The 27,746-nt window shown below is 39.4% G+C and overlaps 1 protein-coding gene across 1 annotated transcript; it reads right to left on the bottom strand.

The window, feature by feature from the left end:
- Positions 1–301: 301 nt before the first annotated feature.
- AASDHPPT (aminoadipate-semialdehyde dehydrogenase-phosphopantetheinyl transferase) lies at positions 302–27,746 on the bottom strand. The gene is made up of 6 exons (XM_031460670.2): positions 27,483–27,746; positions 25,685–25,910; positions 14,712–14,833; positions 13,915–14,076; positions 4,134–4,205; positions 302–2,340 (listed from the first exon to the last, which is right to left on the bottom strand). The coding sequence occupies exons 1-6, from the start codon at positions 27,663–27,665 to the stop codon at positions 2,176–2,178; spliced, it is 930 nt and encodes a 309-aa protein (XP_031316530.2). The 5' UTR covers positions 27,666–27,746; the 3' UTR covers positions 302–2,175.

Raw genomic sequence — 27,746 nt, 5'->3', positions numbered from 1 at the left:
AGCGTACTGGCTGGGAAGCAGAAGAGCAAAGCTTTACACTGGGAATTAGAGAACTGTCTAAAATTGAACAGAAGTAAGAGCAGTAGGAGCATCTTATTTGGAGACATGACAATAAATAACACAAATCAGTGCAAGGCCTTGCTCTGGGGACAGGAAATCAGAGAAGGAGGTCAGGGAGAGGCATTTTTCATTTAGAAAAAATATTTTTATAGATCTACTCTGAACTGTGTGTACGTGAAACTAAGAAATAACAAGAAAAAAAAGCCCCACAAAATTCTAGCATAGCACCTGGCTCATAAAATTCAGTGTTAAATCATTTTATTATAACGACAAGTCAGAAAACAGCTTTTCACATCACCATTACATTCATGCTACGGATAACAATGCCTCCTCTATTACAAATGCTACTGATCTTTTAAAAACGTTAATTTACTATGCTTGGCATATCTGGGCATGCTTAATGAAATGAAAAATCATAAAACATTCCAAATCTTTTTACTTAAGCAAAGTATCTCATTTTATACAAGTTACACACAATTTTTTAATTTTAGTAACAGAAACAAATTATTTCATTTCTTGACATTTAAGAATAACAAGACTTTAACTCCCCAAGACATGCGCTACAACCATACAGTCCTGTCAGCAGTATGAAGGTCTTGGCATCTTTTACACTATGTTCCCACTTTAAGTCCTATTTACTAAAAAGAGAACAGGCGATGACAATGAACGAGCAGTTCATAAAAAAGGAATACAAACAGCCAATAACAACACTGATATATTAACCTCATTCATAATGAAAGAAACACAAATTTAAAAAATAAGGTACCACTTCCCACCTATATTGGCCAAGATTACATTAAAAAAAAAAGTGTCTAGACACGGGCAGGAGTACGGGGGGCGGCGAGAGAGGGGCACACACAGAACACTGGCTGGCAATGTGAAGTGGACAGCCTTCTTAGAGAACAGTTCGGCAGTATTTATCAAAGCCCTAAAAATGTTTAATCCTTTTGAACCAATCATTCAACTTGTGGAAATCTACTTTCTTAAGGACATAATTAAACACGTACTTCAAAATGTGGTTACAAAGATGTTCAATGCACCACTGTTCATAGTAAAAAGCACAGACACTCACCATGCCTGACAGAGGGAAGAATGGGTAAACCGGCACGCCTTCCCGATGGCCGGCAGCGGGCTTCCCCTCGGTGTCACTCCCCAAACCCTGCCCTAGCTGCTTCCTCACCAGTCTACTTCCCACAGAGGCCAAAAGTGTCTGCGTTCAGCTTTTGCAATGACCTGATCTGAGTCAACAGAAACTTTGGTGACATCTTCCGGGGCTTCTTAAGAGGGAAAGGTCTTCCTCACTGACAAAACTGAGATGCGAGAGGACAATCTTTCCTGCCTTTTTGATGCAATTTTTATGAAGATGTGAAGCCGTAAGTTACATCAGCACCTCCTGTGACCATGAAGGAGACAAGCCTAAGGCAAAACTGATAAACTGAGACTGAGGCAAAAAAAAGTCCTTAATGACAACACCCCTGACCTATATGTCATGTGAGACAATAAATGTCGTTGGTTACTTAAGTCAATCATACATGAACGTTACCCCTGGTCAAAAACATCCTGATAATAACCGTACAACAGATTACTTTAGAGCCACTAAAAGTTATGCTACAGAATTCTATTTATGAACAGTAGATGTACAGTTAAGAGAAAAAAAATTAAAAACAGTATGCTCCCATGAAAAAACCCAAAAAGCAAAAAACAAGTATATCAATATGGATTTCTTGCCAAGAAAAAGGTCTGGAAAGATACTCCAGGTTTTAGGAATAATTACCTCTGAAACCGTTCTCTCTGAAAGGAAGGAATTCAATTATTTCCTTCTTGCATATCTGCATTTTCTATTTTTTCCCCTACAACGAACATGCATCACTTTAAGAATCTGCCACCGATTTCTGTGTTTGCAGTCGATGCTATGTGACTTTGGGGAGGGAGAAGGGGTCAACATGAATTCTAGTGAGCTATCTTGACCTGGGAGTCTCCCCTTTTAATGGGAAAAGTTTTTTTCTTTTTTGAACTGTTTTGTGAAATAAAACTTATACTATCAGGCATTGACTTTTTTTTTTAGTGACTACAGAAGAATAGTTTTCATTTCCCTTTGTTACTAAGAAAATCACATCATGACTTTGTACCATTTCGTATTGGAATTTCTTCTGTGAAGCAAAAACAGTCCCAAAAGGAAGGATCTTCAGCAGTCATAGGAACAGCAGATGATATTAAATCATTAAAGCTGAGAACAGTAAACTGCCTCTGGGTTGGTTTAGAATCATCTTGAGATGTAACCTAAAAGGGAAAAAAATTAGATTACCTGAATGTTACACTGCGTATTGATCTTATGGTCAATTTTGTAACTAGGAAAATAACAAATCGATGATTAGATTTCAGTAACGTTAAATTACTAGATAGGAGTTCTAGATAATTGTTTTTACTTCTTGTATTAGTGTTGCCAATATAATAAAATCAAGAAAAATATGAAATAATGTGATACTCAAACTTTTTGTAGATAACAGTAACCTACATTCGTTTAAAATGAGGATTTACTGAGTCACACATTCAACAATTCTGACTCAGTAGATGACTTGAAAAGGATCCCCAGGTACATAACTTTAACAGGGAGGTGGGTTATTCTGATAGGGAGGGACCACCAAGCAAACTTCTGAGAAATACTCCAGTAGAGGGCGTAAGACTCTCGTAACCACAGAGATGCAACCCTTCATTAAGAAATGATTCACTCAGCACTAAATTTAACCTCTATCTTATACTCTGATAGAAGCCTTGTTCACAACTCAGCCAAGCATGGACCATCTCTAACAGTCTATACATTCTAGTAAAGAGAGTACTCACGTCTTCCACACCCATATGACAAGGTCAGTAACCATTTAATATGATTTCTGTCTCACAACTAAGCTGATATGGTTGTTATCTCAATTCTACAGATGGGGAAACTGAGGCTTAGGAAGATCCATCAACATATGCAAGCTTACAACACAGGTTAAATGGTAGACCTGGGCCTGAAACCCAGCCAGGCCTTCTGAACAGTACCCTTGCCCTCTTCTGTCACTGCTGCCTAAGAGACATTGCTGCGTCTAGGGAAATAGAAATTACTGCCATGTGCAAATGTTACTAAAAAATATAAAGCTCTATTGAAAATAAGGTACTTGTAGAAAGGGTAATGCTGAGACTTGAGCACACAAGGACAGATAACCTGGGTCAGAACATCTTCAGATAACAGGGGTCAAGTTTAACAGGTCATCCCTTTTAAAGAAAGATTAATTTATGAAAAATTTTCATCTTTTTTAATCTATCAAAGGCATGATCTGTAGAGGGAGCTTCTTCCCTAGAGGTAATGATGCCAACATACTGATCATACCAGCTTCTCTCATGCAGATTCCCTAAAAATAGTAATGCAACGTGCATATATTTCGATTATTATAACACTTATCAGTATTCCTTAAATAAATACTTCAACAGAATTACAACTGTATGTAGGCTGAGAGTCAAGACCCTGAGGTTTCTTTTTTTAAAAATTTCTCAACTTACCAATTAACAGCAGAAGAAAGTAAAAATAGATTTTAATTGAAATAATTGATGTTATGCCAGAATGTCACGTCTGACACTGTAACTTTGGGAATAATTTAGGAGAGTGCTATAAAAAGGGGGAGGAGTTTAATGTGACAGCTAATTCCACTACTCAGTACCTTTGACTTGGAACCCTTATATTCAAGACAGCCTCAGATCACCAGGAAATGAACCGCTATAAGATGACCAAGACAGCGCCTATCTTAAATTTCTACCGAAAATAGAACTACTAGGACAGTATTACCAACATTTTTTCTTTGCAATATTTAAGTGTATTTGAATTAGAAAAAGTAGGTAAAGTGCTTTTAAAACATTTCTGTAAAATCCCAGATGATCTTAAGGATACTGAAAAACACCTCTAAAGTCTATATATTTAAAAAAAAAAGTCAAAACCTCTAACCTAATATAAACCAAATGATTATTTCCATTAATAAATAACAAACTCAACATTAGTTCATATTTTTTAGAAAAAAGTCAGAGAAATTGTAAAATCTTACATCCTGATGTCTAGATCCATTGGGTTTCTTAAGAGCTACTGCAACAAAATGGTGCTCGTCTATTTTGCTTTCCTGAAAAATAAAACGCAAGTAAACACAGAATACTAAATATGTAAACTTAGACCACTTCTATTTACATTTAAAAAACCTCTCTCTCTCTCCAACCCCCCCCCCATATACATATATGCCTCCACTTCCCCCGAAAAATTTAAGGAGAAGTCACGTAACTTTTGGCCCTGTGTTCTGAAATATTTCAATATATATTTCCTAACAGGGACATTCTCTCACATAACCACAGTAGTTAATAACTTTGGTAAATTTAACATTGAAATCATACTTAAATCTACTCTCTGTACTGCACATTTGGTGAATTAATCCAATCCTTTACACCATTTCCCCAACTCTAGGACAGGCAGGACTCAGTCTAGGGTCAAGTATTACATTCAGTCGTCATGTCTTGCTAGCTCTTCTTTTGTCTTTTATGACATTAATATTTTAAAATAAGCCCCACCCCGCCACCTTTTTATTAATACAACACTGCTCATTTTTGGTCTGATGGTTCTAGTGATTAGATTTAGATTATGCATTCCTGACATAAACGCAGTTTCCTATCGAGAGGCACACTTAGAAAGCCATCTGCCCTGACTGGTGACGTTAGTTTTATATATGCCTAAAGAGTAAATTTTAAAAAACTGGATCGCAATATTGGTTTATAAGCATTTAGCTTACCTACTATAGCCTATGGGAAATCATGGCAGAAATTCATAACTTAAGACTTACAAAATGTGCAATTTCCTACTTCCCCCCATGTATGAGACAGAGGGGGAGGGGGCTTTAAAATGTAATAGACTTGGAGGCAGTTACCAGAGAAAACTACGAATGACTATTAAACACCAAACAAAATTTCCCCAAAAAGCCACTTTACTAAGGCATTCTTCCATGAGACGTCAGTTGAAACAGCAATCGGAAATAATATTAATTAAGGACTTTTCATCCTTCATCCTCTTCTTCCTATCTTCACACCTTAAGATACCAAATTAGCAAAAAATGAAATTCAAAAACGGTAACTTTAGGAAAATGTTTCAAGAGGAAGAAAAATATAACTAGCTAAGTATGAGAAAAAATTAATAGGTCAAAGTTTAATTATTATAAACAGAACTATTCTTTTTGATACATGGTTATCTCATTCTTTACACTAAATATATTGATAATATAAACATTACAATATACAGATGTTTTGTCTATAATTACTTCTGAAATCCCACTTAGATTAGCAGTTTGTAGTATCTGTATCTAAGAAAAACAACAGCGGTAACCGGGGCAATAATCAGTTTCTATTCAGCCTGTCTGCTAAACTACCGAGAAGCCCTGCTCAGTCTACCTACTTCCTTCATTACAAGCCAAAATTCAATGAAACTGCTATCAAAATAAAGACTCACCAGGTATCTACTCAGACCTCATCAACATCATATAAATATGCAATCTGACACAGCAAAACCAGGGAAGTTATTTCATAACGACTCAGTTACCAAACTCTGATGTATCACTAGAATAAAAAGCTCTATGAGGTGATCAGCTTTGCCCTGAATCTTTTCTGCCTAAAACAACATCTATAATAAATATTAGTTGAAAAAAGAAATGGAACCAGCAAGCTAGTTAGCTAGTTAAGCCAGTACATTCAATGCTACTGAACTTAAGACTTAAATTGAAAGACTTTCTAAATTTTCAAGATTTTCCCAAGCTTATAGTTTTTTATCCATAAAATTATTGTGAATACCAAAACTTCCTTAAAGTCTTCAACAAACCCAAAGGGAGCAAGGATATTTTATTTTTTCAAGAAATAGTAACATTCAAGTTTTACAATTTCTCCCCAATAGTCAAAGTACTGAAAAAAAAAATCTGTCATAAATGTTAATTTTTTTTTAAAGCTTTCCTTTCAAAACCAAAGCAAAGAATTTCTATTTCATCTAATCTCATCGTTTGAAACTGTTTGGTGGTAACTTTCCTAACAGAAACTGGTTATGAAAATTGAGAGCCTATGAAAACTCTTGGCACGAGCTTTCTTTTTTTTTAAGAGTATTACTTTTCCAGGTGTGAGATGCAATATTCAGGTAAGTGGGAAATCCTTTGGATTTGTTGTAATAAATAGTGGACTCGATTATGTAACAGCTACAATACGAAGTGAGATATGGCCCCTGCCCTCAGGGAGTCCTGGGAAAGTGAAACAGGTAGGTTAAGTACAAAGATTATGAGGCAAAATGTGGTATGCCATAAGTGGTGGGGGGAGGGGAAGCTTGGTCTTAAAGGAAATAAAGAGAGGGCACCTGAGCTGGACTTAAATTGTTAAAGGAGAAAGCAAGGGGGAGACTGGGGCAGGGTGGATGGGTGGGTGGGTGGGTGGGTGGTGAGATCACGGAAGAATTAAAATAAATACAAATAGACGAGGGTTCGCGATAGTCAAAGAATGACACACAGCAGGCTGCAACGTGGAGTACGTATCCAGGGACGTGACGGCCAGAAATGGAGCCGGCTGAAGCAAAACGGTGGAAGCGGAAGCCAGTGATCACGCGGCTACCGCATCAGCCCAAGCTGCAGCGGAGAGAGGGCCCACACCTGAGAAGCGGCAGGGGCCGGAAGGGCTCTCAGAAGGGGGCCCGCCACTGTTTACTAGAGGCACTGGCACGACGAGGGGCGCAGGAGAGGAACCAGAAGTGGGTCTGGGCTTTACTAACCCGAGGTGACTGGATGGTCGTACCATCAAAAGGAGCGCGGTGAGAAAAAGAGACTGAGGGCGAGCAGCGTTCCGACGCGCCTGCAGCACCCGTGGTGCCCGCGCTGTGCAGCCGCCAGGGAGAAGCACGCGGCTGCGAGAAGCAGGGGCAGGAGGCAGGAGGGCCAGGAGCTGCGGGGCAGGCCCGGGCTCACACACAGAGGGGCAGGCTGGCTGAGACTGCTGCTGCGGTCGGACCCATGAAAGGAGCGGGTGCTTGGGGAAATGCCTGCATTTAGAAGGCGGCAATGGTGCGATGTACTTTTTAAACAGAAGAGTTTTAGGCTTTAGTCTGCAGTCTTTTCTGTAACATTTCTAGATGGTTTCACAGACCATCTTCCACCAACAGCCTTGTTTTAACGACAAGCCTATTCCTCCCCCAAGGCTCTCAGCTCCCATTTCATAAATACACTCTCTTCCTGAATAGTATTCAAGACACTAAGCAGGTTTTTTTTTTAATCATTTCCTTTATAACTTTTCCTTTATAACTTTTATTTCATAATCTTCTTTTGAGTCTCCAAGTAAAATTTCATAATCTTCTTTTGAGTCTCGAAGTAAATAAATGCTCCTTTTTCTCTTGGCATCCAGAATTTTACCGTATGTCCTACGATGGCACTGTGTCCAGAGAGGCACGTGTCCTCTCTGACACGTACTGTTTCCAGGGATTTGTCCTGTCTCCAACCAGGTAACAGTACTTTCTAAAATACTCCTAAACACTTTTGAAAGAACTTTCTGAAAATAGCCTGGGCACTTAAATATAGTCATCACTTACATATAGAGAAAAATCAAGCCAGGAGGCTAACACTGTTTGGCTGTGACTCTGGCTATTTACACAGCAGGGAAAGGAGAGAGGAGCAAGTTAGGCATGAGAAGCAGGGGAGGGCTGAGGCTTCTCCTGCCTTATTTTCAGTTTACCAAAGGAACTGGACTCCACAGTGTGGGAACAGGGGGCAACTGGTTCTCTCTCACCTTTTCCTTAAAGCAAGTTCTGACAATTCGTTTTTCTCTTTCCCTGGATGAAATCCTGAACAGATCTCATAAATGACACTTCTGGTCATTCTCAGTACTGAGTTGTCTCTGAAAAGCATTTGACCCAAATGAAGTTTTACTCTCATCTCATTAAGACTCTTCCACTTATCCTAGCTCCAACCTAATTCAGGGTTAGAAGCCTCCAACAGGGAGGCGATTCCATCTCTCCTCCTAAATCCGGACGCTCCCCCACTCACTGTGCTGCTGCCTCTCGTTGCTCCAGCGTTGGTAAATTCAGGGTGTACGAGTGAGAGCGGAAGAGAGCGAAGGAGAGAATGGCCAGGACAGTGAAGATCACGCATGCCACAGCCGCACACGGAAATCTCTACGCTGAAATCACAGCCCTTCCTCAGCCGCATGCCTAAAGGCTGGTACTGGAGCTTGTGAAGCACTGAGAGATGCCCTGACACCTGTGCTCCGTGACCCCAACCTCCCCTGGCTCTGTGCTCTCACCATGCTCCCCTCCGCCTCTGGCTTCTGGCTGTCCAGACCACCACACTCATTCTGTTAAGTTCACCCTCTCCTCCCAGGCCTGTTTACTGTAGAATAAACAATACACACTTAAAATACACATATGACATGTATTATTTTCATATTTTTTCTAACCGGTACACTGAATGGGCTAAACATTCAGGTACATTTAATTATTCTTCCATATATGCCCTCAAATATGCCCTGATGGATCTCCCTTCTCAGCTCCTGGACAAGCCCTTAGGCAAACCCCATAGCCCTTCAGTCCCTTTCAGATTAAAAAAAAAAAACCCATTTCAATCCAAGAACACATTCTTCTCCTTGGTCTCACCCTCCTCTTCTGCTCTGGTTTCCCTAACGTAGGTGGCAGACAGGAAGGGGACAGAGGAAACAGGCAAAGTTATGACCTAATACTGTTGCAAACCAGTTTCAGAACCCTGGGTCCTATCAAGTATCCAAATGCTGGCTCAGCGAGCACCTGAGAACTGTCATGGACTACTTCCAGCTCTCACAGCTGACCCTTGTAATTCCCACCCTCAGCAATTAATACACAGTAGAACACCCACTGCCTTTCTTTTGGAATTCCTCTCTCAGGAAACTTCAGGCCCGGTGGCTGCCACTTTCTGAAGCATCTATTTGGTCCCCAGGAACTCAAACATCTTTGTCACCCAAAGAGCTGAAGCACAGCTGGCTCACTTGCTGACTCTTCCCCTCCTCGCCCTGCTATGAGGCCTGCTCCACGTGGCACCATTAAAATAAAGGATTCTCCATGAATGCAATGGCTGATGTTTACCCCTTTAAGTATAAAAACTTAAAAAAAAAAACCTATTAAAAATATAGTATGCTACCCTCCTACACTGTTGGTTGTTCCCACTGTTGGTGGGAATGTAGTTTGGTGCAGCCATCATGGAAAATATGGAGATTCCTTAAAAAACTGAAAGCAGACTTACCCTATGATCCAGCAATCCCACTCCTGGGTACATATTGAGAGGAAACTCCAATTAGAAAAGACACCTGTACCTCAGGGTTCATAGCAGCACTATGTACAACAGCCAAGACATGGAAGCAACCTAAATGTCCATCGACAGATGACAGGATAAAGAAGCCGTGGCATATTTATACAATGGAATACTACTCAGCCATTAAAAAGAATAAAATAATGCCATTTGCAACAACCTGGAGTATGACAATACTAAGTGAAATAAGCCAGAAAGAGAAAGAAAACTACCATGTTATCACTTACATGTGGAATCTGAAAAAATAAATAAATAAATAAAAAGGATACAAATGAACTTATTTACAAAACAGAAACAGACTCACAGACATAGAAAACAAACTTATGTTCCCAGGGGGGAAAAGCACTGGGGAGGGATAAATTGGGAAACTTGGAATTTGTAGATACTAACTACTATGTATAAAATAAACAACAAGGTCCTACTGTATAGCACAGGGAACTGTGTTCAATACTTATAATGGCTGATAATGAAAAGAATATGAAAAGGAATATATATGTATGTATAAATGAATCACTATGCTATAACACCAGAATTTAACACAACACTGTCAATCAACTACACTTCAATTAAAATACAGTACTCTAAATACAATTTACTCTTTAATTGATAGAATCCCTACCTTACATGGTATGTTAGCAGCTTTTTTTTTTTAACAGCAGCATTATTTATGATTGCCAAGACGTGGAAGCATCCTAAGTACACATCAATAGATGAATGGATAAAGATGTAGCATGTATACATAATGGAATACAACTCACCCATAAAAAAGGATATTTTGCCATTTGCAGCCCCTCATTCACTTTTTCCCCCACTTTAAAATCCTGAATTTTATAACTGCCATAAACATTTTCTTTGCACCCAAAAGAACAAAATACCCAGAAATAAACTTAGCCAAGGAGGTTACCTAAACTCTGAAAACTGTAAAACACTAATGAAGGAAACTGAAGATGATACAAAGAAATGGAAAGATATCTTATGCTCTTGGATTAGAAGAATCAACGTTATCAAAATGGCCACACTACCCAAAGCAATCTACAAATCCAACACAACCCTGTCAAATACTCACAATATTTTTCACAGAACCACAACAATTCTAGAAGTTGTATGGAACCATAAAAGACCTCAAATTGCCAAAGCAATCTTTTGTAGGTCTTTTTTCTTTCCCTCTTTCTTCTTTTTGTTCTTTTCTTATGGTTTGATGACTAGAGAAGTTCCTTTAACATTTTTTGTAAACCTGGTTTGGTGGTGCTGAATTCTTTTAGTTTTTGTTTATCTGTGAAGCTTTTGATTTCTCCATCAAATCTGAAGGAGAGCCTTGCTGGATAGAGTATTCTTGGCTGTAAGTTTTTCTCTTTCATCATTTTAAATATATCCTGCCTCTTCCTTCTGGCCTGTAGTTTCTGCTGAAAAATCAGGTGAAAACCATATGGAGCTCCCTTGTGTGTTATTTGTTGCTTTTCTCTTGCTGATTTTAATATTTTCTCCTCATCCTTAATTTTTGACAGTTTGATGACTATGTGCCTTGGTGTGTTCCTCTCTGGGTTGATCCTGTGTGGAACTCTGTGCACTTCCTGGACTTGGGTGACTGTTTCCTTTACCAAGTTAGGGGAGTTTTTGGTTGTTATCTCTTCAAAAATTTTCTCAGGTCCTTTCTCTCTCTCCTCTTTCTGGGACCTTTCTGGGACCCCTACAATGTGAGTATTAGAGCACTTCATGTTGTCCCAGAGTTCTCTTAAACTATCCTCATCTCTTTTCATTTTTTTTTCTGTTCTAAAGTAGTGATTTCCACTAATCTGTCGTCTAGCTCACTGATCTGTTCTTCTGCCTCATTTAGTCTATTCTTGGTTCCTTCTAGTGTGTTATTCATTTCAGTAATTTAATTCTTCAACTTTATTTGGGTATTCGTTGTATTTTCCGACTCTTCGTGAAAAACTTTGCCCCGTCCATCTCTATTCCTCTTGAGTTCTCTGAACATCTTTGCCATCATTACTTTAAACTCTTTCTACTTCTTTTATCTTCTTCTTTTATCTTATGCTTTGACCTGGGAGATATTCCTCTGCTGCCTCATTCTGTATGTCTTTTTGTTTGTATTTTTAGGTAGGTTAATTATGTTCTCGACCTTGGAGAAGTGGCCCTCTGTGGGAGACGTCCTATGTGTCCGAGGAGTACACTCCTCTCTTGTCAGCCAAGGGCCAGGGTCCAGCCAGTCCCAGTGTAGAATCTGCTTTGTGTCTGTGGGCTCCTTCCATAGGCTGTGGGATTGTTGTTTTCTTATTTCTGGTACCTGCCCCTGCTGGACCTGGACCTCTGGTGGGTAGGGCTGGGCCTAGAGGTGTTTGTGGCTCAGGAAGCCTGCTGATGGGTGGGGCTGTTCCCACCCTGTACGTTGTTTGGCCTGAGGCTTCCCTACAGGCTGTTGGGTGGGGCTGGGTCTTGGTACTAATGATCCGATCAAGATGTCAGCCTTCAGGAAAGCTCATGTAGATGAACACTCCTGGAATATCCACCACTAGCTTTTACGTCCCCTGGGTGAGCTGCAACCCTCTTCTACCTCCCTAGGAGATCTTCTAAAACCACAGGCAGGTCTGGTCCAGGTCCCTATGAAATCAGTCATTTCCCTTGGACCTGGAACACGTGAGATTCTGGTATGCTTCCCAAGAGAATGAAGTCTCTCTTTCCCCCAGTTCTGTGGGGCTCCTAGAGTTAAGCCCCACTGGCCTTCAAAACTAGATGTCCTGGGGTCTCCTCCACCTAATGCCAGAACCCTGGGCTGGGGAGCCTGATGTGGGGCTCAGAACACTCACTCCTGTGGCGGGGGGGGGGGGGGCCCTATGACTGAAATATTCTTCAGCTTGTGGGTCTCCCACCTGTGGGGTAATGGGGCCCGATTATATCATGAGCATGCCCCTCCTACCGTCCTGCTATGGTTCCCTGTTTCCAGTTGAAGATCTCTTTGCTGGGTTCCATCCTTTTTTCCAATGGTTGTTTAGCAGTCAGTTCTGGTTTTGCTGTAGTCAGGAGGGGTGGGGAGCTTGTGGTCCCATCACTCCACCATCTTGACCAGAAATCTGGTATGTTAGCAGTTTTGACACAGGTCTCTCTCAAAATACTTCCTGCCCTTGGATCCCCTAACACTATTTTCTTATTTTACTTCTTACCATTTTGATCATTCTTTCTCAGTCTCCTCCCCACTCCACCTTTAAATAGTATTCTCAGGACTCTGCCCTAGGTCTTTCTCAAGTCTAACTTAGGTGATCTCACTGCTGCAACTTTAAGTCCTATTACGTCAACTGCCATCCACACGTTACTGGTTATGATTTTCCCTTTAGCCTAACCTTTCATTCTGCCAACTACCTGACACCTTCACTTAGGTGTTTCTATGGCATGGCAAACTTAATTCCTACTTGTTCTCCAGTATTCAGTAACTCAACAGAGGGGCCTGTAAGTCACAGAATTGATCATAACATCTTTGACACCTCACTTCCTTAACCCCTTATGCCTCCATAGACAGAACCTGGTCTTAAAATACAATTCTGATCTTACTACTCTCTATTTGACACTTGTTAAAGTCCCTTGAGAGAATTAGTGAACGAATACCTTCTATTTTGCCCACTCATCATGAATTCTTTACCGTGACCTCTGCACGATTCAGATGATGACCGCAGGAACAACCACATTATAGTATAACTCATTTGCTCAGCTACGGACACTTGATACAAGCTGTCACACACCCACCTGGCTACAATGATTGGTCAAGAGATAAGCACCACACGTCCAAGCTAAGCCAGAGCCCCTTCTCCAGGACTTTGAGGGTCTGAATAGAAAGGGAGTTCACCGATCTCTGGGTTTTTAAACTACAAATTGTTATGTTTCCTGCCACACAGACCACATAAAGTTAAGAAAGCTGGTGGAGAGAATGAGAAATGAGGGTGGGAGAAAACTGAAGCGAGGAAGGCGAAAGTAAAAGATAAAAAGAGTTTGGAGTTTTCCAGTCCCTAGCTAATTCTGAAAGGCAATTACACGAATCACTTTAGTATGCTACTATCACGACTTTTCAGTTAAAATGTTATTAGGTTTCTCTCACTAGCAGCCAAGAATTGCCAGTGACAGAGAAAATAAAGAAAGAGACCAATATATTAACTGACTCATAATGCCCTACCTGATCTTACAGCCTAACCTAGAATCTCTCTCAAATCCCCTCAACACAGTACAGCACTGGAGCGGTATCCTTTAGTTGTTCGTATACACAAAGGTGTTCTATTCCATGGCCTCTTTTGCCTTCCCTTTTACTTAACGCACTACAACTTACCTTTCAAGTATCAGCTTAAATGTTACAGGCGCTCAGAGTACCCCTGACTTCACCTTCAGAGCACCAGGAATGGATTCTAAATGTGTCTAGTTTCAATGACTAGCCCCCCCCCAAGTTTAAGCCTATACTCACATGCACAAAATAAGGAAATTACTATAATTACAGCAATTCTGATAAATTTCTTACCTCAAATGCCCATTCTTTTTCTTCTTCCCCATCCAAAAACAAACGTGTTTCTTTATAAACTTGGCCTATATCCAGGTTTAATGGTGAGATGTCAAATTCAAGCCGTTGCAATTCAAATCCTAATCCAACACCTACGGCTTTTATGAAGCTTTCTTTCAGTGCCTAAGATACAGACAGACATATTCTCTGAGACAACTTAGTAGGCAACATTTTTCATAAAAATGACAGTCCCCAACACATGTGGATTTTTAATCCTTTACTACATTATGGCTATAAGCTATTCATTTTTACCCTTATAGTAGCATGGAGACAAACCAGTTGTGAGACCTTAAGACAAACCATTTAAGCTCCCTGTGCCTCCATTTCCTCAGGTATAACATGCAATGATAAATTACATTCTTCATAGGGTTGTTACAATAATTAAATTAACTAATTTACAAAGGGCTTACATGTCTTCTAGCAATGAATAGTATACATGTTCATTAAATAAGGCCTCATGTGTATGAGATCCTTTAAGACAGAAAGCATTAAATCTTATTTATAAATCATGATAAATAAAAAGTCTTATTTTAGCTTTAAGAGTATCTTCTAATTGAGCATAAAATGCATGTTAAATTTTCTTAAATGTCATTATAATGTAATAATGAATACATAAAAATAATGAAGTTCCCAAGTAATGACTTATTTATTTTGAACACTGTATGAACTACAGGGTAACCAAAGGATTTCTTCTGTTTTTAGCAAAGATAACAGAATCACCACATGGGTTTACTCTCAAAACTAGAAACAAATTATACCCAATTCCTATAAAACATATCCAGCTGAGTCCATTCATCCTTAAAGCTTCTGATTGTTTCCCATTCTTTGTTGGTAAACTTTCTTTTCATAATATGAAAAAATTCCGGAATTGAACCACGACCTGTCAACCGAGGAAACAGAGAATTAAAAATAACTGTTCCAACGACTAAAACTGTTACAGACAGCACCTAAAAGAAAACTACAGTCCAACCTTACTTTTGAATGCAGTCACAATAAATAATCCTAAACAAAACTGCAGCAAATCAAAGTGAGCTGAGAATTAAAAGAGTAACACACAGGACAAGCAGGGGTTAACCCAGAGACAGCCAGCTAGCTTAACGGTAAAACTTTGAGTATTATTGTAAGTAGAAAAAACATATGGTCATATAAATAGACACCCACCAAAAATGTGATAAAATTTAGCAGCCAAACCTATTATAAATCTTAAATTACAGGGGGAATTTCCTATGTACAACAGAATATCAGAGTTCCCAAAACAAGCATTCTTAAAACAGAGCACTACTACCGCGAGGTTTAAATTTTTACTTTACTATATAACAGGAAGAGTACGGAACAACTTATTATAATTTTTGGGAAACTGGTAGAAAGCTAAGGAGTGTTCTTTTATTCTAAGTTATTGCTGACTTGAAAGTTAATATACATTAACTTCCTTCACAATAACTGCTTTTAAAAATGTTTTCTAATATGACTTTTTCAAATAAAAACAGACTTTAATTACTGTTCTTTTGGCTCATTAAAAAAAAATCTGAAGTATATCCCTAGCTCTTCTGTTCCACAGACAAAAAAATATTATACAGCATCCCAAATATAAACAGAGCTCAAAGGCTCTGACTCCCAGAATTAAGGCTAAGACACAAATTAAAATATATGTATGCCTTTCATATTATATTGTCCCCAAATATTATGTGTTTGTCTATCTTTACTACTAAGCAGGAACCTTCTATAACTATTCATTTATCCTACAAGTGTGTAGCATGTATACAAATATTACACCAACATGAACTGAACTAGTGAGTAAAAACAAACCTGTTGCAGTTTACCCGCACACGATTACAGCCCGACTGGTCGACCAGAAAGTCTGGCGACAAGGTACGTGAGCCATAAAGGTTCACTATATGAATAAATGTGTATTAACTATAATGTGGTGAATTACTTCCTAAGTGCTCTACTGCCCTGTATCCTCAGCTTATGATTACATTACTTTCAGTAAACCTCTTGAAAGTAGTCCCCCTGCAGATTCTGTTAACGAAGCTTTGTCTACTCCCTCAACTCCTATTTCTGAAGTACTCAACTCCAAAATCTGACATTCCCAACTGGCTGCAACCTTAGCACGTCTGGAAAGAAAAAAAAAAAAGACATCAAATCCTCCTACTTAACCCTTTATTGGCATTTCACTAGCTAACCCCATGAAAACTCAATAATTAGAATGCCTACTTCATCAGTCACTCTAAAAATACCCCAGTGCTAGATGCCAGGAGTATCACAATGAGCGAAACAGGCATGGTCCTCACCTTCACAGCGAGTTTACAGTTTCTTCTACCTTTCCCGAGTTACACAGTAACCAAGCACCTTTCCCATAGTTATCTCAAGGGTAGAAAACATTAAAAAAACAATTCTCTTACAAAAGTGTCTATAATTCTCCCACCACCCCAATTCAAAACAGTCTTGTTTAGTTAGGGAATTTCTAATGACCCTACAATAACATGTGGTCCTTTAGTTCAAGGCAAATTTCCTCATCTATGTTCAAGCTCATCAAACACATTTAACTAATATATCTATTCCTCTACTATTCTCAGAAAGGATAACTTTACAATCCACTTTCATGAATCAACAACGTCCATTGTTTACCTGCTCATATTAACATTAAAAGGCTATTCTTTCGTAAAAGCAGCCCTGCAGAACTGTAAAGTCATTTCATGTAACAGCACGGAGTTAATTACTGTGACCTTAGGAATCCCAGGGCAGGGGATTCTTACTCTTTTGAGGCTCTGAACCCCCTCTGATAGTCCGCTGCTTAAATTCCTTAAGCCCCTTAGTAAAAACTGTCCTGTTAAAATGCAAGCATCACTAGTATATAGTGGCTTGACAGCTAAAACACTAAAGGAAAGTAAAGAAATCAAGCTTGCAAAAGTGATGAAGGTAGACCTGGAGATTTTAAATACTGGAAGCACCAAAACTACGTAAATCATAAACTGTTTCCTCTTGAACAGATTCTGGCATAAACAGTGTAAATAATAACACTGAGAAGAAAGCTACCTTGAATTTGTAGACAGCATTATATGTTTTGAGTGGAAATGTAGTTTTAACAGCATACTATCAAAAAGCCTAAAGTTTTAAAAAGATATGCCTGGTGTCATCTACAGTGTCATTATGTTTGTTGGTTTCTTCAAGTTATAATTCTGTAACTTTCAAGGCTCTTATTTTTAACTAAACACAATGGGGCAATCAAGGAAAAAAATTTAAGTGAAAAAAAAAAAAAAACACCCCAAAACCAAACTCATTAACATAAAAAGCCATCTAGCACAATAACTGGAAAGCAATCATAACTGATCGTGTAAAGTTTAAAACTCTGATACGAGTGTTTTCATATACTTTTGAGAGCATCATATTCCACAAAATAAGAAATCTGACAGCAACAGAAAAAGATGACTGTAAATATTCAGCCAAAGAACAACAGTGCCACAATGTGGCATGATGGTGAAAATGCACAGTGGGTGAGTACTCTTCAAGATTTAGTTTATCTAGGAAATTGGAAGTAAGAAAAAAAAACCAGTAAAAAATATCAGAATAGTACATTTGTCTCTCAAACCATCTGAAGACAACGCGTAAGTGGGCAAAGCCTCCCAATACATATTCATGTCCACTCCAATCTTCATTCTAACCACTTTACTGCACATGTACGAACTTACATATATATGTAGGAAAGATAAAATGACTGAAAAGCTTACTTGGAACCACCAACCAAGTTTAGAAAAACCGGATCCCCCATCTCATAGTTTAATCTTTAGGGAAAGCAGCACTAGGTATTAACTAAGCGTTCTGCAATGAGCTAACCAAGGTCACGCAGCAACTTGAAAGTTCAAACAGAGCAGTAACCTACAACAAAATAATTCACACAGTTAAGCCTTAACAATGTGGGTTTGAACTGTGCTCGTCCACCTACATGCAAATTTTTTTCAATTGTAACCGATCTGCTGTTGCTTGAATCCACAGATGTGAGTATGAGTGAATCAAGTTATATGAAGGGCCAACTAAAAGTCATACCTGTGGAGGGCTGGGGCCCCTGAACCAACCCCCGCCCCTAATACCCACCGCTGTTGATAAAACCTTAGCTACTACTACAAGCCTATTTAAAAAAATCCTGCTAGTACCAGAACCCCAAAGCCCACCTACATCAGTATCTCTTCAGAACACGGCCATGGGTGTGTATATCTAACAGTATCTCAGTTAAAATTCACCATTCTTCTTATAGAAGAGGGGACATTTACTTTAGGGGGCAGTTGAGCAATGTCCATCTGTGTGCTTCAAAGTAACAAAATTTAGTTTGAGATAGTAAGTCATATTAGAAATTCTAGTAGTTTCATTTTCAAGTACTAGGTTACATTTAATCTTGCTTCCATGGGAGATGAAGTCTTGTAAAATTTCAGTTAAAATGTGCACAATAAGGCTTGACCTATCAGCTCTATTACCCAGGAATTTATCCCTGTACAAATCCAGAATAAAACAAAAGTGTCTGAGCAGCTAATACAGGTTTCAAAAACCATATACACAAATCCGTTAGTATGTTACTCACAAAGGAGCAATTAATCTTTCAATACAAGCGGCATACAGCAGAAAGAGCGCTAAATTGAAATGTGACTACCTAATCTTGAAACTCACCACGGAGGCAGTCCTGAACGTCAGCTGCGCTTAGTGTTTACTTAAATGTGCACTGATTAACTTAAACATGTATCAACACATACAGGCAAGAAAGGGGCCAACAGAGAGCCAGGGCTACTTGACTGCAAACGTATTCCCCTTCAAGAAATGGGAAGGGTTCTGATGGCAGGGTAGAGCCACCCCAAGGGGCCAGGGGACAGAGCATGGAGCCACACAGGATCGTTAAGAGGCCTTGAAATCTAATGGGATTTGCTCTGCTGGGTTTTGAACTTTACTGGGACCCATGATCCTTTTTTCTTCAAACTTCTCCCTTTTGAAATGAAAATGTCTGCCTGTGCCTGTCCCACCACTGTATTTCAGAAGGAGATGATTTATTTTCTAGTGTCACAGGTTCACTGATGGGAGAATTTTGCCCCATTATGGACCATACCCAGAGTCTCACCTGTATCTGATTTAGATGATTCAGACAATGATATCTGGAACTTTCTGAGTTGCTGCATTTAGATGCGACTTTGGATTTAGAGTTAATGCTGGAATATGTTATGACTTAGGGTTGCTGGCATTGGGTGAATTTATTTTGTATGTGGGATGGATGCAAATTTGGGCAGGCCACAGGATGGACTGTATTGGATTGAACAGTCTCCCAAAATTCATTCCCACCCAGAAACTAAGAATGTGACCTTATTTGGACATAGTCTTTGCAAGTATAATCAAGTTAAGATGAGGTCATGTTGGATTAGGGTATGCCCTACATCCAGTGACTGGTGTCCTCCCAAAGAGAAACATTTAGACCCAGAGAGAGAACAGATGGAAAAACAACATGAAGATAAAGGTAAAAAGTTGCAGCAATGCAACAAAGAAGGATTCGTCCCCACAGTCTTCAGGGGTACCCTGGCCCTATTAACGTTTCGATTGACTTATGGCCTTCAGAACTGTCAGAGAATTAATACCTGTTGTTTTAAGACACTGAGTTTTTGGTCCTTTGTTAGGAGCCCTAGGAAACCAATACATATACGGACACAACTTAATCTACATATACACACACACACTCTTAACTCCAGTGTTATGCCCCTGGAGTCAAGTTCAAGTCCTGGCTCTCTCACTTCTTTACTGTTAAATTTATTTCACTTCTCTATGGCTGTTTCTTAAGCTACAAAATACAGAAAGAGGGTAGTTTAAGAAATAAACATAAAAGGCCCAGAGCTATTAGTACTTAATAAACATAAGGCTGTTGGGGTAGTTGTCACTGTTATTAATATATCCTCCTTTGTGAAATGTGTTACCAAGTCCTTCGTCCATTCATCAGGTGAGTCTTAAGTGGTTTTTCTATCAATACTTACAAGTGTTTTATATATTAACAATATTAACCTCTGTTACAGCACCATTTAATAAACAAACTAATCTTTAACCACTGAATTGAAATTTTATGTATAAATACTGGGCACCAACCCTTAACTCTCTTTTCTTTTGCTAACACCATATTCTTTTGTTTACAATGCCTAATGTAAGTTTAAAAAATGGCAAGGCAAGCTCTCTTTTACTAAATTTTGTACACTTTTCTTAGATATCAGTTTCTCCACAAAAACTTTAATTAAACTCAGTTTCATGGAATTTTCCCACAGATTTTGTATTTGCAAATCCTTAAACAGATACTAATAAAATCTAGTACTGAGAGGTCATACATTGTAGAGTGCAGTGCCTAAAAATATAGGCTTTGTAGTATGGATTTAAATCCCAGTATATTCTACCTTTTAGTTAAGTTGCCTTGGGCAAGTCTCAACCTCTTCCACAAAATAACAATTAACTTACAACCTAGGCTTAAGTGGGTAAATAAGATCATGAATACAAGGCATTTAACACTTAGAAGTTACTCAATAAACACTAGTTCTATGTTGTGGCTCTACTTAAACCCTCTGTACAGTGGGAAAGACCCCTCCTCTAACTTGGGAAGGGGCAAAGCTCCCTGCCAGTAAAGACCTGGTTTTCCAGAAGGCGTTATGAGCATGAAGAGGAATGTGACTGGTTTAAGCTGCTTGCTGGCTCTAAATCTCCAAGTTAAAAAAAGAAAAAAAGAAAAAAAAAGCTTTAATTAAGCACAATCTGCAAGATGTAGATCTAGAAGAATGCAGATCTTCCTTGATGGGGCTGCGTGCCGATAAACTTGTTGTTAGGCTGAAAATGTTTTAAGTCAAAAATGCATTTAATACCTCTAACCTAGGGAACAGCATACATTTGCCTAGCTTACCTTAAACATGCTCAGAACACTTATGCTGGCCTACAGGTGGGCAAAATCATCTAACACAAAGACTATATTATGATGACTGTTGAATATCTCATGAAATATACTGAATATTGTGCTGAAAGTGAAAACCCGAACGGCTGTATTGGTTGTGTACCCTCGTGACTGCATGGCTGACTGGGAGCCCTGGCTCACGGCTGCTGCCCAGCCTCGTAAGAGTATGGTATGGCATTCCACTAGCCCAGGAAAATATCAAAATTCAAAGTATGGTTTCTACTGAATTCGTACTGCTTTTAAACCATCCTAAAGGTGAAAAATTACTAGTTGGGGGCTGCCTGTAGATTGCAGCAGCAACAAAGTTGAAAATTGAATCTGATGGGGATTCAGATAAAGAAGCTAGGGAGAAAAATGGGAGGGTGAGGAAGAAGGCTCGAAGGAAGAGCTATTTTTAATCACAACTCACTGATGAGAAGTTTGCATTCCGACTACATTGTTAAGGGTATCATTTTTCACTGTAGTTGCATACCCACTTTTTCAATTTTCAACAAAGGTAAGGAATATTTTAAGTGAAACTGAGAACTATCATTTGTACATTCAGTAAGTATTTACTGAGCACCTACTATGTGCCACACACTCTGCTGAGTACTAGGTATACTGCAGTAAAAACAAGCACAGCTCCTGAACTTATTTAATAAAGGAGAACAGATAATAATCAAGTAACTCAGTTATAATTACAAACAAGAAGGGCCATGAAGGAAAACAAGATCAGGAGGTCAGGGAAGTCCTTCCTGAGGTACTGGCTACGTTTCATCCTCCAGGTCTAATACATTCAAGACGGAGTGGGGAGAACAGGCAGAGGGATCAGCTTTTTTGAAATGACCCTGAACAGGAAAAAGTTTGCTACCTTCCAGGCAATAAAAGATGAGTGTGGACAGAAAATAGTGAGCGGAGAGAGGAGCTAAAAACGCAAATAGATAAATGAGAACAAGACGACAAGGTCATGTTAAAGGGACTGGAGTTTATTAAGAACCAACCTAAAAGTTTTAAGAAAATTGCTATAGGTTATAAATAAAGACCACTCCAACTCTATATAGAGAATGAACTGAGTAAGATCAGATGCGAAGACGGGGAACCGACTAATAAGCCATTAAAATAGTGCTGTAAATAGTACGGTGGGAGGAGACAAGCAGGCTTTTCCGCAGCTATTATATAATATCACCACTTACTTCATACGCACTGCAGGTAACTGTTCTAGAGAAGCAGTTCTATGCTATTAAATTGGTATTAAATCTCAAAAGAGTCATTTTTGTCCTGTCAATTAATACCCAGCAAAGTTTATTAACAAAAATGTAAACTTGAAAGTGTAAAACCATGGTGAAAAATATTTTGGGTCATTTCCTGTATTTTAATCATAATTTTTATATAGTATCCATCTTGTCTTGCTTTAGCTTATAAATATGGGGACAAAACTGAACAATTCATAAAACTATCCTACTTTTATACTTGCAACTGCAAAAGCCTTTCATGGTAGCTAAAAATTAGAAAATGAAGGAAAAACAGCCAATACTTCCCAACTGAGTACAGCACATTATAATGATGACCTACAAAACACCTTTCCCCCCAGGGTTAGGATTATACTGCACTGGCAGTTTATCGATACTAGGGCCCCCAGTATCTTATAACCCCTCTTCCCTGGATATTCATTAAACAAATATTACTAAGCACCAATTACACATCAGTTACCTTGGTGTAAGGTTCCTTTCTCCACTAAGCAGAGACTAAAGCGGTGGTTCCAATGGTTTTTTCATCATGGGCAACTGGCTAAAAGGAAGAAACCCAAAGCTTCTTAGAGCCATCGATATATTCTCTCCTACCCTGCCATAGCTGCACTGGGGGAACTGGGAGATGGCAGGAAATGATGTGCACTAGTAGAAATGGGAAATGTCACAGAATGAAGACTCCAGAAGTTCCTAAGTGTTTACTTGCAGACAAAACGGGGTTAACGGAACTGAGTCTTTCAATATACTAATGATGTCCCCAAAGTCTCATTCCATCTTAAGAGCTGAGAAGCTAATAACGTCCAGGACAAAGTACACTTCCCTTGCTGCTATCCTCAGTTTCACCCTCCTAATTTAGCAGCTCTTGGGAACCTCCCTTGCTCAATTTCCTCACTCACACTGATGCAAAGCAATCCAAATGCATCACCAGGGAAGCAAGCCAGTGACTACCCCCTACTCTCACTGAGAAATGATGCTGGGCCCATTCAGCCTTCAGACATCAGTAACACAGTAGCAATACTAATGACAGCTGGACAATCTCTCTTCCCCAGGGTGTTACTGGATGTATCAATTGGTTTCTTGGCAATGAAACAGCTTAAGAATAGGAAAAGGCCTGGGTACTGCAATTAGTCAAATAAGAACAATGAAAAAAAGATGGGGGGGTGGTAAAAAAAAGTCTCATAAAATGTAATTAACAGAACACAGAATCTCCAGTTTTTGCTCAATTACCTATCATTTATTAATTTCAATTAGTAATTACTAGTTTATACAGTACTGACCATAAGCCAACACTGCCCATTATGCCAACTGGTAATAAAATCTGTGTCTCACACCAGGCAGATACCAACCTGATGAACCACCCATTACCATGTGATTGTGCTGACTGCATTCTAAGGAGCAATGGCCTCTCCAACATTTTCTGATTTTTAGGGAAAGTTCATATAAGAGCCACAGAAAGCTAGGGAAGTTTATGGGCTCGTTCGCATGCTCACTCTGAATCCTCTATAGTGTGGTTCTTTTGCAAGAAGCCTTCTATGACCCTGCTGAAAACCAGAGCCCTCCTGAGAAGAGCGTACACGTGCATACGAAACGTAGCAAACAATTTCAGGAGGTTAAAAAAAATGACTTGATGCTTATCCAGGGTCAAGAATCCCTGTCCTCACAGCAGGGCCTCCTTCTGAACAAAGTTAAGGAAAGAGAAAGATTTATGAGCAGAATGGAAAAAAATCAACTGGTGGGAAAATTCAAGGTAAAGATATTGACAACAAAGTGTCAACAAAGATAAGACATGAGATCCACAGCCACACTCTGAAGCCTCACTACTGCAGCACAGATGGCTGATTCATCTGACATGTATTTATTGGGCATTATCTTGAACTAAATAGGGTGTTAGATATGACAGTAGAAACAGCCACTATCAGATGTAGCTAACACAGTTCCTGCTCTCATGAAGCTTATAAAGACCCGTGGGAAGATAATCATCCTGAGAAATAATCATAAACTGAGATGTGGAATGTAGGAAATGTTGGGATGTAGGAAAATATATTTTATGAGAGTCTAGAACAAAAGAATCTGGCTTAAGTTGAAGGCTGACTAAAGTAAGACTAAAGTGGAAGCTAATCAGTAAATAAGTTATCTATGCAGGAACAGGGTGGGGGATAAAGTGAATACAAATATTCCAGTCCCAGGGAAACATAAGCAAAGATCCTGTGGTGGACTCAGTGTGAAGATTAGGAAATTGCACTAAGAAATTAGGAAGAAGTTGTTCCTCTGATTTTAACAGCTTTCTTGTTAGCCTGCTACTTATCTTCTGGTAAAAATAACAGTATGCTGTGCCCTACCCACCTTATAATATACGTAAAGCACTTAGTAAAACGCTTTGGCACACAGTAAGTGCTCACTAATGTTAGTGATGATGAGAATTAGAGTAGTTGAGAAAACCTGAGTTCTAGTATAATCACCTAAATATACTCAACCCCACAAATAAGTGCCAGCAATTCCTACAGCTGCCAATTACAAATTTCTAAGGCAAAATATAAACCACGTAAATATTATAATTATTGCTTGCTCTTGACTTTTACTTACATAAATGTGCTACAAAGAGCCATATTTGGTTTTACCACAAATACATGTTATCTCAAGTTGTGGGAAAAACAAAGTTCTCTTTGTTCCACTCAAGTATTGTAATACATGTACTTTCAAAATATCTTCTGAATAGAATGCTACTCAAAATTGACTCTTCACTGAGTTCAATTCAATTTAACATCTATTACCTAAATAAAGTCAAACTGAGTTATGAAAAACTGTTCTTTACAAAATGTCTTTGAAAATAGTTTCAAATTTCGTCTTACTTAACAAGCTGAAGTGTAATTCAAAAAGAAAATCTTTCTTTTCATTTTGTCTCTAGGCAAAGCAATGTATGAATCCTCAGTAATGGAGAATCTATCCTTTATATAGAAATCTCTTTATGTTCAAGGAACTATATAGTAAACAAAGGATGTGTGGTCCTTAAGCCAGCAGCCACTGCAGCCACCCCCAATTGTGCACACTGAGGGGATTCAGGATGGAGAAAAGCAGGGTACTGGACCTACATAGTTAAGGTACATATCAAAGGGATGATTTCAATGAGGTCTTGCATCTTCCCACGCATAGAAAAGCACTAAATTTCTTAACTTGAGATGTCTGTTTTTCTTTAATTGACAGTAATCTTTTGATGTGCTGACCACCTAGTTTTTGTTGCAAAAACACCTATATATCCTGGTTCCTGCCTCACCTCTTTGGAGCAGCCCTTCCCAGCGATCTGAGAGGCTGCCTCCTGGGCCTCTTGAGTCCTCTGCGAAGTTCTCAGAATAATGCCCAACTTTTAGGGTGTGCATTTTTTTTCAGTCCACAGTACCCTTTTCAGATATATGCTCTCTCAGATATAGTACCCTTGAGTATTGAGCACATTTTCCCTAAACTTAGGTATCTACGTCTCCTTGTCTGAGATTATTCAAAAGGTAAGAACTAAGACAAAACACTCCGTAACTCTTGTACTAAAAAAATGCAACGTTACCTGGAAAACTAGTCTTCATTATGTCAATTCCAACTTGCAGCTCAGGTTCCGCAGCAAGTACAGCATAGTTTCCTTGATGAGAGATGTTAAAGTTGAAATTGGGGTAAGGATTCAACGAGTCTTTTGCAAGAACTGGTTTTCCTTTTGCAGTTCTTTGCAAACGAATATTATTCCAAGGTATATTCAATTTCTCTGCAACTAATTTCCTTATCATCAGACGACCAGCCTGTTAATAAAACATTTGGTATGTATTGATGTCTATCCTAAAGATTTCAGTAACACTGCCTATAACACACAAAATCTATTTTTGTGGGTTTCTAAAATACTCAGTTTTTAAAAGTATGTATGTATTAAATACACAACCATATTAAGATTTAAGCAATGCCCTCCCTCCCCTCAACAGGTGACAGATATGAACAAGCAGTCATCCTTTCAATCTTTCCAAGTATCTAAATATATGTTCATTTGCATCTCCTTTTGCTATCTATCCATCTACATATGAAATCCTACTATATGTACTATTCTACCATGTATAAGCTTTTTAACTTCTAATGTTGGAGATTATTTCATGTCTATACATAACCATCTAGCCTGTACATTGAAATGTAGCATATTTTATAATATCAAGGTACCACAACTTGACTATTTCCCTATTATTGGATATGTTAGGCTTCTCGAGTTTTGCTGTTATTAAAAAAATTCCCCAATGAGCAATGCTGTTGTACCTCTGCGCCTATGTGTATTTCTAAATAGTATTTACTTATCATTCAGCTTCAACAATTAGCAATGCATGACCTATCTTTTTTCACATATACCCCATCCACTCTCTCCCTCTATTATCATAAAGAATGACTAAAATCATACAAAAATACCCAAGGGTATAAGATGACAAGAGACACAATACCTTGCAAAATCTTTCAAGTTTTTTTTTCCCTTCAGTTCTAACACTGACTTACAAGCTGCAAGATTTTGTATTTTACAATTTCTTACAAATTATAAAAAAGTTTAAAAAATTCACCAATACGCCTCCAAAAAACTATCAATTAACCCACATTTCAAACGAAAAAAAGCTTCCATGGAGGGACATTTTCAAGACCGTCTGATGTGATGGTACTCGGAGGCTGTTTCAAACTGCACTTACACAGAAGTCATTTCGAATCGCAAGTTTCCATCTGCCGCTTAAAAATACACATTTAAAATCAATAATTATATTTAAAATACTGTTTTCCAACATATTTAGTCTGGAAGGTACTTTTTAGGACTGCATCCTCCTCCCTAGGCTTCAGTTTCACTGGTAAAAGGAGGCTGGACTCTTCCAGCTCGACGGTGAGCAAGGCTAAACTAAGACACACCATCAGCATTTCTTAGGGCCTACCACGTACAGGGTTCCCTTGGAGAATGGTGGGATATTTAACAAGCCCACTAAGCATGCGCTATAGGCCCACGCAAGGAAACAAAAAAACAATTGGTAACACTTAAAAATAATAAAAACATTCACTATGGGGTAAAAAACCTACTCCTCAGCACCTATTCTACGGCTAAGCAGGACCCCTATTTTCAATCACAGTGGGGGAGGGGCTTAGCTTGGCGGCGAACGAAGCCGCCGAGGCAACTACAAAGACCGCGGAGGCCGCGCCGCGCGCACGCCGGCGGCGGCAGCACCTACCACCCTCGCCCCGCGGCAGCCGCAAGCCGGGGTCCAGGCCGGCGTGGGAGGGGGCGTCCCCACAGCCCGACCCACCTCCCGCCACAGCTGCCCCCCCTCCCCCGGCTCTAGATACGAAAAGACCTGCAGTACCAAGGCTGCCTTGGCGTCACGAGCGAAGACGAACTGGCCGATGCGCTCCTTCTCCTCGGGCTGGATCGATCGAACGGCCAGCAGCCACTCGGCTCGGCTCGGCAGCCAGGTGCCACAGGAAAAGGCCCAGCGCACGCCCTCCATCGCTGGCAGCAGGCTGAATCGCTCGGCCCGGAACACCATGCACCGAAAGCCTGGCCGCTACCTGGGGCTTGATGGCGCGGACGCTGGCGGGGCCCCACCCACTTCTTCCCGGCGCCCGTG

This window comes from Camelus dromedarius, chromosome 12 (assembly GCF_036321535.1).
Source record: "Camelus dromedarius isolate mCamDro1 chromosome 12, mCamDro1.pat, whole genome shotgun sequence".
Classification (NCBI taxonomy): Eukaryota; Metazoa; Chordata; class Mammalia; order Artiodactyla; family Camelidae; genus Camelus; species Camelus dromedarius.
The sequence above is the reverse complement of the archived record's forward strand: the minus strand, read 5'-3'. Positions and strand labels throughout refer to the sequence as shown.

Excerpts from the sequence above, each read along its gene's own strand:
- AASDHPPT (XM_031460670.2), bottom strand. The coding sequence starts at position 27,665 with ATGGTGTTCCGGGCCGAGCGATTCAGCCTGCTGCCAGCGATGGAGGGC. Across the intron at positions 25,911-27,482 it reads GTGACGCCAAGGCAGCCTTG|GCTGGTCGTCTGATGATAAG; the intron begins GTACTGCAGGTC and ends TTTTATTAACAG. Across the intron at positions 14,077-14,711 it reads ATATGTTTTATAGGAATTGG|GCACTGAAAGAAAGCTTCAT; the intron begins GTATAATTTGTT and ends TCTGTATCTTAG.